General features: G+C 39.6%; 1 protein-coding gene across 2 annotated transcripts in view; it reads right to left on the bottom strand.

The window, feature by feature from the left end:
* SORT1 (sortilin 1) overlaps positions 1-8,651 on the bottom strand; it is a 111,124-nt gene that overhangs the window by 17,594 nt on the left and 84,879 nt on the right. For both annotated transcript variants that reach the window (XM_006865962.1, XM_006865963.1), the window contains 2 exons: positions 5,792-5,936; positions 4,840-4,995 (listed from right to left, as the gene is read on the bottom strand). In XM_006865962.1, the coding sequence (XP_006866024.1) occupies positions 4,840-4,995; positions 5,792-5,936 (301 nt within the window). The remainder of the gene's footprint in view (positions 1-4,839; positions 4,996-5,791; positions 5,937-8,651) is intronic.

The following is an 8,651-nucleotide window of genomic DNA, read 5'->3' as shown; positions in this document are numbered from 1 at the left end:
TGAGGTTGGCCCAGGATCGGACATTGTTTCGTTCTGCTGTGCATGGGGTCGCTATGAGTCGGTTCCGACTCGATGGCACCTGACAACAACAGATTATGTGCTCAGCATAGATAGAATAAATATGGTGAAAGGATACAACCCTGGCCACAGCTTTCCTAATTTTAAACCATTCAGCATCCCCTCTTTATTCTAATGACTGTCCCTTTCTCATGAGTATAATTAAGTGTTCTGAATTACCCATTCTTCACAATGTTATTCATAGCCTGTCAGGATCTACACAGTTGAATGCCTCAATAAAGCACAAGTAAACATCTTTCTGGTATTTTCTACTTCCAGCCAAGAACCATCTGATGTCAGCAATGATATTCCTCATTCTACATCCTTATCTGAACCTGACTTGAATTTCTGGCATTTACCTGTCAATGTACTGCTGCAATATTTTTGTGTTTTTATTAGCAGAATTTTATTTTAGGTGATATCAATGATATTGTTCGATCATTTCTACATTCTGTTGAGTCACCTTTCTTTGGACTGGGAACAGATATTTATATTTTCCAATGGCTGGCCTTGTAGCTTATCTGTCAAGTTTTTTGGCATAGACGACTAAGCACCTCCAGTACTACATCAGTTTGTTAAAACATTTCACTTTGCATTCTGCCAATTCCTGAAGACTTGTTTTTCACCAGTGCCTTCAGTGCAGCTTGAATTTCTTCCTTCAATACCATTTAGCTCTTGATCATATGTTACCTCTTGAAATGGTTGAGCATTAGCTAATTATTTTGGGTTCAGTGCTTCTGTGCATGCATTCCTTCCATCGTTTTTTGACACCTCCTGCATCTCAGTATTTTGTTCATTGTTGTTGTTGTTAAGTACCATAGAGTCGGTTCTGACCCATAGGGTTTCTGACGAGCAGCTTGTGAGCTTGAACCACCAACCTTGCAGTTCAAACGGCTTTGCAGTCTGGCGCATTAACCCACAGTGCCACACCAGGACTCCATAGAATCCTTCAATATCTCAAGTCAAGGCTTTAATTTTTTCTACTTTTCAGCTTGAGAAATGCTGAGCGCGTGTTCTTCTCTTTTGGTTTTCTAACTTGAGGTCTGCACATTTCATTATAGTACTTGACTTTGGTCTTCTCGAGCTGCCCTTTGAAATTTTCTGTTCAGTTTTGTTTTCTATTTCTGTTCAGTTATAGCCTCACTTTTAAAACTAATTTTAGCTTCTTTACACTCAGGTTTCAGAGATTCTTCTGATATCCATTTTGGTCTTTTTTTTCTTCCTGTCTTTTTAATGACCTTTTATTTTCTTCTTGAATGATGTTATTGATGCCATCCCATACCTCTTCTGGTTTTCAGTCAGTGTCTAATGTAACAAATCTATTCTTGAGATGGTCTCTAAATTTAGGTGGGATACATTCAGTCATATTTTGGCTCTTTGGGACTTATTTTAATTTTCCTCAGTTTCTATACAAACTTGCAAGGTGTCTATAAAAGAAAAACAAATAGCCTCCCTTCTACCAAAACATAATTAGTGGTGGTGTTGGTGGTGGTGGGTTGTCCAGCCAGTTCCAACTCACAGTAACCTGGTATAGGGTTTCTGAGGCTGTAAACCTTTACAGGAGCAGAAAGCCTCATTGTTCTTCCATGGAGTTGCTGGTTTGAACTGCTGACCTTGAGGCTAGCAACCCAACTCATAACTACCAGGATTCTTTGAAACATAAACATATAAACAAAATACAACTTTGAGAGATTTTATACTTTAGAATATTGTGTTTGTTTATGTATTTGAGTCTCAATAAAAGAGAGCTTTGTAGAGTTATCAACTAGAAACTTGGCTCGATATCATTACCCTCCCAATACAAGGAAAAAAGCAGGAAGTGATTCAACTCTGGACTCCTTCCTACAGGCCTAAATCTTTTAATACAGAAGACTAGTATATAAAGTAAACAACGCCGTTGTTGTTAAACGCCGTTGTTGAGTTGGTTCCAATCCATAGCAACCCTATGCACAACAGAACAGAACACTGCCTGGTCCTGAGCTATTCTCACCACTGTTGTAATGTTTGAGCCTACTGTTGCAGCCAATATGTCAATCCATCTCATTGGGGGTCTTCCTCTCTTCAAGTGACCCTCTACTTTACCAAGCATAATGGTCCTTCTCTGGGGATTGACCTCTCCTGATAACATATTCAAAATGTGTGAGATGAAGTCTCACCATCCTTGCTTATAAGGAGCATTCTGGTTGTACTTCTTCCAAGACAGATTTGTTTGTTCTTCTGGCAGTCCATGGTACCTTCAACATTCTTAGCCAACACCGCCATTCAAATCCATTGATCTCTTCTTTGGTCTTCCTTATACACTGTCCAGCTTTCACATGTATATAATATATAAGGTGAATGAAAATACCATGGCTTGGGTCAGGTGCACCTAAATCCTCAAACTGACATCTTTGCTTTTTAACACTTTAAAGAGTTTAGCCTTTTATAGCAGATTTGTCCAATGCAATATGCTGTTTGATTTCGTGACTGTTGTTTCCATGAACACTGACTATGGATTCAAATAAAATGAACTCCTTGACAACTTCAATCTTGTCTCCATTCATCATGATTATTGTTCCAGTTGTGAGGATTTTTTTTTTTCCTTTACATTGAGTTGTAACCCATACTGAAGGCTGATTTTTTGATCTTCATTGATAAATGCTTCAAGTCCTCTTCACTTTCAGCAAGCTCTGTCACCTGCATATTGCAGGTGGTTAATGAGCCGTCTGCTAATCCTAATGCTCTGTTTTTCTTCATACAATCCAGTTTCTCAGCTCATTTGTTCAGCAGACAGACTGAATATGCTGAAAGGACACAACCCTGGATTACACCTTTCATGATTTTAAACTATTCAGTCTCCCCTTGTTCTGCCTCTTGGTCTATGTACAGGTTTCCTTGTGAGCACAGTTAAGTGCTCTGGAATTTCCATTCTTCGTAATGTCATCCACAGTTTTTTACGGCCCACACAGTAGAATGCCTTTGCATTGTCAATAAAACACAAGCAAATATCTTTCTGATATTCTTTGCTTTCAGTCAAGGTTCATCTGATGTCAGCAACGATATCTTCTTCATTCCATGTTCTCTTTGAATCCTGCTTGAATTTTTGGCAGCTCCTTGTCAAACTGCTGCAACTGTTTTTGAATTTTCCTCAGCAAAATATTAGTTACATGTGATATTAATATTATTGTTTGATCATTTATACATTCTGCTCCACCTTTCTTTAGAATGGACACAAATACAAATCTCTTCCAGTTGGTTGTCTTCCAAATTTCATGACAGATGAATGAAGGCCTCCAGTTCTGCATCAGTTTGTTGAAACATTCCCATTGCTATTCCATCAATTCCTGGAGTTTTGCTTTTCAATAATGCCTTTAGTGCAGCTTGGACTTCTTCCTTCAATACCATCAGTTCTTGATCATACGGTACCTATGAAAATGGTTGAATTTTGACCAATTCATTTTAGTTCAGTGACTATGTATTCCTTCCATCTTCGTTTGATGCTTCCTGCATTATTCAACATTTTGCTATAGAATCCTTTAATATTGCAACCTGAGCCTTCATGCTTTCTTCAATTCTTTTGACTTGAGAAATGCTGAACATGTTCTTCCCTTTTGGTTTTCTAACTCCAGGTCTTTACACATATTATTCTAATACTTAACTTTGTCTTCTTGATTTGTCCACTGAAATTTTCTATTCAGCTCTTTTACTTCAATTTCTACCATTTGTTTTACTACTCTACATTTACAAGCAAGTTTCAGAGTAAGTATTTTCTGACATCCATTTTGGTTGTTTCTTTTTTTCCTGTCTTTTTAGTGGTCTTTTGCTCTTTGCATATTTAATATTCTTGATGTCATCCCACAACTCCTCTGGTCTTCAGTTATTAAGTGTTCAATGTGTCCAATCTTGAGATGGTCCCTATTATTTTTCCTCTTGTGGACTTGTTTTCTTCAGCTTCAGCCTAAATTTGCAAATGAGCAATTAATTATGTTTTAGAGTTGGCCTGTGGCTTTATTTTGGCTGATGCTATAGAGTGTCTCCATTGTTTCTTCCCAGAGACATAGCCAATTTGATTCCTCTGTATTCCACCTCGTGAAGTCCTTGAGATTGTTGTTGTTATATGCTGTGGAGTCGGTTCCGACTCATAGCGACCCTGCACAGGGTTTCCCGAGGCTGTAAATCTTTACGGGAGCAGACTGCCTCATCTTTCTCCCGCGGAACCACTGGTAGTTTCGAACTGCTGACCTTGTGGTTCGCAACCCGATTCGTAACCACTACGCTACCAGAGCTCCTTGAAGTCCTTGAGATTAGTTGCTGCTTATGTTGCTAGAAAAAGTTATTTGCATTGAAAAAGTCGTTGATCTTGCAAAAATCTATTTTATGACCTACAGTGTCATCTCTATTACCAAAGCCATATTTTCCAACTACTGGTTGATCCAATTTTGGCATTCCAATTACCAGTAATTATCGATGCATCCTGATTGTCATGTTTGATCAATATCAGACTAAAGACGTTGGTAGAATTCTTTGGTTGTTGGTGTGTAAATTTGATTAATAGCTGTATTTACTGATCTTCTTTGTACATAGAATCATAGAATTCTCCAAAAAATCTTTCTTTCTATAGCTTTTGCTTTGCTCTCTCCTAGTTGTTTCACCATAACTTATTGAAAATAGGAGCCAGAATTCATATGTGCTAAGTATGCAACACTACTAGGCACAAAGGATCATTAGTCTCCTTGAAAGGTTTAACTCCCAATGAGTTCAGCTGAAGGGGCAGGGCAGGAGGAGAGCTGTGACCAGACTCACCTTCAGAAAGCACACTTGTTATGTAGACCCCTCGGAGGGAGGTCACATTGGTAAAGTCTGTCTCTCCGCCAGTGGTAGTATAGAGATGTCGGTCCAAGGACTTGGAATAGATGATGCCTCGATCATCTGAGGTAAAGATTGTGCCAAATCCAGTATCTGAAATAGGTAAGCAAACAGAAACACCAAGTCTTGGGAGAGTATACAGAGAAAAACAATAGTCCAATCATACAAACATTTGCAAATGCTCTGTATTCTTGATGTAAAAGCAGACCTGATCACTAATCAAGGTTAATGATAAAGATCTTGAAGCACACCTTTAATTCTCATACCCAGCTTAGTGTCTGTCATATACCAGATGCTTAGTTTGTTGACTCCAGAGAAGCTCTTACTAGATCTATTTTGGTAGAAGGTGCATATTTCTTACGCTTTGTAAAATTTTACATTCTTGAACAATGCTTCTCAAACTGTGGTGAAGGATCAATTATTAAAAAATTATGTTTATCATACTTGATAAAATTGATGAGTTTGCAAAATAGAAATTTAAAAATTGTTAGAAAAATTAAACAGAAAAGACAAAAATATAAGCCCCAACATTTTTATTATTAGTATCAACATATATAAAATTCTCTGTTGAGAGACGGTTATGAGTTTCTAAGCACTTGCTCTCAACTCCTGTCTTTTCACATAGCAAAAAGCTTAAGCATGAAGACCAGTCCACCAAGAAGCATTGCTCTGAGAGACTTGAGCATGCCCACGCACAAGACTGTCAAAACAAATGGCCTTTTCACAAAGGTTACACTTTCTAAGAGAGGGAACTCAGAGGGCATTACACATTCCCTAGGGGCAACAGGGAAAACTGACATGTAAGAAGGAAAGTGATTCAACAGAGGGCTTGAGGCTCAGATCTCTAGGTATTCAAGACTGGGTGACTTTTTAGTGAAAAAGCTCTTACCCCCAGGTTCATCTACATGCATGAACACCATGTCATCATTAGCAGCCAGAATAGAATAGAACTGTTCCTGCCCCACAGAGGGGAGCTGGGCCATGCTCCATGTATCCCCTCGATCTGTTGACACGTGGATCCTTCTGGTTGTATCCTAGAACAAATGTAATATTTATCTTTCATTTTTCCCCCAACATGTCACTGCAGGGACCTAGACAGGAACAATATTATCTATAATTATGTTGTTGTGGGCCACTGAGTCAGCTCTGACTCATAGCCACCCTGTATAGGATTTCCAAGGCTATAAATCTTTAAGGGAGCAAAAAGTCTCATCTTTCTTCTATGGAGTGACTGGTGGATTCAAATTGCCAACCCTGAGGATAACAGTTCAATGTGTAACCCACTACGCCACCAGGGCTCCTTCTGTAAATGAAAGTACCATTATTTAGTTCCCCACTGGATCCAGCTGTTATAAATGAAAGTTTCCAGAATCAATTACCAAAGCAACTTCTAACCTCCAGCAAAGTTCCAGGTAATGGAACACTCCATTCTACTATAAGTATCTTCGTTTCCTCTTTGGCTTCTTCATTCTGGTACAGCTCCGTAAGACATTATCTTTCCAAGCTCTGGCATTTCAATGTCCTTCAACAGAGCTTCAAGTGTGATAGAGCCATCATTAACTTGGCTTTAGAATCTCATATACTAATTCTTTAAATGATTATTGTGGCATAAATATTTGGTCCTTTTGAGGTACTAGTTTTTGTGGCATTGATTCTGATTCATAACGACCTCAGGTGTGTCAAGAGTAGAACTGAGCTCCCTGAGGTTTTCACTGGCTGATTTTCAGAAAGAGGTCACCAAGCCTTTCTTCCTCATCTGTATGTGCTGCTGAAACCTTTTCATTACTGCAACACATGAGCCTCCACTGACAGACTGGGGGTGGCTGCAGTGGAGGTTCATTGGCTGGGAATCAAACACAGGTCTTTCCACTTGGAAGGCAAGAATTCTACCATTGCACCTCCATTTGAGGTTGTTGTTGTTAAGTGTCATGGAGTTGGTTCCAACTCACAGCAACCCTGTACAGAGTTTCCAAGGAGCTGCTGGTGAGTTTGAACCGCCAACCTTGAGTTTCAAGCTGACCTTGTGGTCCAGTGCTTTATCCCACAGCTCAACACCAGGATTCCTCCCTTTGAGGTAGTCTTGGCAAATTCAAGAATTAGATAATTAAGGGTCTAGATATTGGAGATGAAATCCATGAATGGATATCACAAGGGAAATAATAAGTTGTGACATGCCTCTTCTCTATGAAGTCTCCCAGAATAGTCATGATGCAGAACATGCATGCATGAGCTGGGAAGAGACCAGAGAGAGTCAGATATCACTATAAGGATACTAACCATGGTGGATTTACTGTTCTACTGTTAAAAGGAGTTTATTATAAAGGCAATTAACACGTAATTTGTGATTAATGGCTTAAATTAGCTACTAGTTTAGATACAGAATAGGAGAATAACTATTAGTCATTGACTTTATAAAGTTCCGTGACAAGCACATTTAGCTTATGGTGGCCATGCATCAGTTAAGTGGTTGGCTGAAATGGTCATTCAAACTTACCCAGAGCTCTGTGGAATAAAGACCTGGTGATCTGTTCCCATAAAGATTACAGTTTATGGGGCAACTCTACTCTAAGATTTGGAGTCATTAGGATTCAAAATTGACTTGACAGTACCCAACAACAAAACAACATTTAACAACACAACATTTGACGGACACCTAATAGGGTCACTATGAGTTGGAACCGACTTGACAACAATTAACAACAAGATGTTCAATATGTAGAAACCAGAGTTCAGAAGTACAGAAAAGAACTGTGATTTTGTAGTCTCCTGGTGTGGCACTGTAGGATAAGTACTGGACTGCTAACCGAAAGGTTAGTGGTTCAAACTCACTAGCTGCTCCTCAGAAACCTGATACAGGGTCGCTATGAGCTGGAACCAACTCAACAGCACTTAACAAAAGCAATATAGAGTAATGGTTAAGAAGACTGCCTCAGGAATCAGTCAATCTGATACACCAGGGTTCCCTGGGCAAGTTACTCTGTCTTTACATATAAAACTGAGATATATTAGTTCATAGGGTTCTTGTGAGGGTGTTGTCTCACAAGTGCTCAAAAATATAACCTGTGTTTGGGTGCTGGCGGGGGTGGGGTAGGGGTGGGAGCGGTGGTAATACACAAGAAAGGGGAGGGGAATGGAAGAACAAGGCTGAGGGAGAACAGTTAGGTTTGCATGGGATAAGTGGGACAAAGGTAAATGATGATGTATACACAACCTTGGAACAACAGGCTTCGGGATACAGGTATTGAGGCATGGTTTGAAAGGATAAAAGAGGGGAATAATGTTAAGATGCTTGGCTGTCTTTTGAATCTTGTTTTCCCTGGCCTACCATTGAGAAACAGACACTTGGGGCGGTGGGGAGGAATAGCTTGTAAGTCCAGTCCATCTTTAGCCTATAACTGACTAGAAGAAGAAGAGGGAAGAAAAATAAAAGAGTAACTCACTACAATTTGATGACCTTTACCTATATGTATGGATGTAGTAGCTCAAAAAAGGGAGCAAGAATCTGACTAGGCGGGGCTGATGCAATGAAATGCAGACGGGTCTCTTGTGATACAATGATGAATGATTGTTATCAGGACTGACTGTGAGGATTAGAAGTGTAAAGGTGGAAGTTTTATAGCAAGGAGGGGAGTGATTGACTTTTCGGTCTGGGAGCAGAGGTCCCGAGGACCATCATCAAGCGAGAAGAGCAGAGAGCGGGACCCTACGCAGAGAAGCAGTGATGCCTGAAATGGAGCCAGAGATGATGA

The sequence above is a fragment of the Chrysochloris asiatica genome, unplaced genomic scaffold (assembly GCF_000296735.1).
Source record: "Chrysochloris asiatica unplaced genomic scaffold, ChrAsi1.0 scaffold00085, whole genome shotgun sequence".
In the NCBI taxonomy this organism is placed as follows: Eukaryota; Metazoa; Chordata; class Mammalia; order Afrosoricida; family Chrysochloridae; genus Chrysochloris; species Chrysochloris asiatica.
This window is presented reverse-complemented; position numbering and strand designations above follow the sequence as displayed.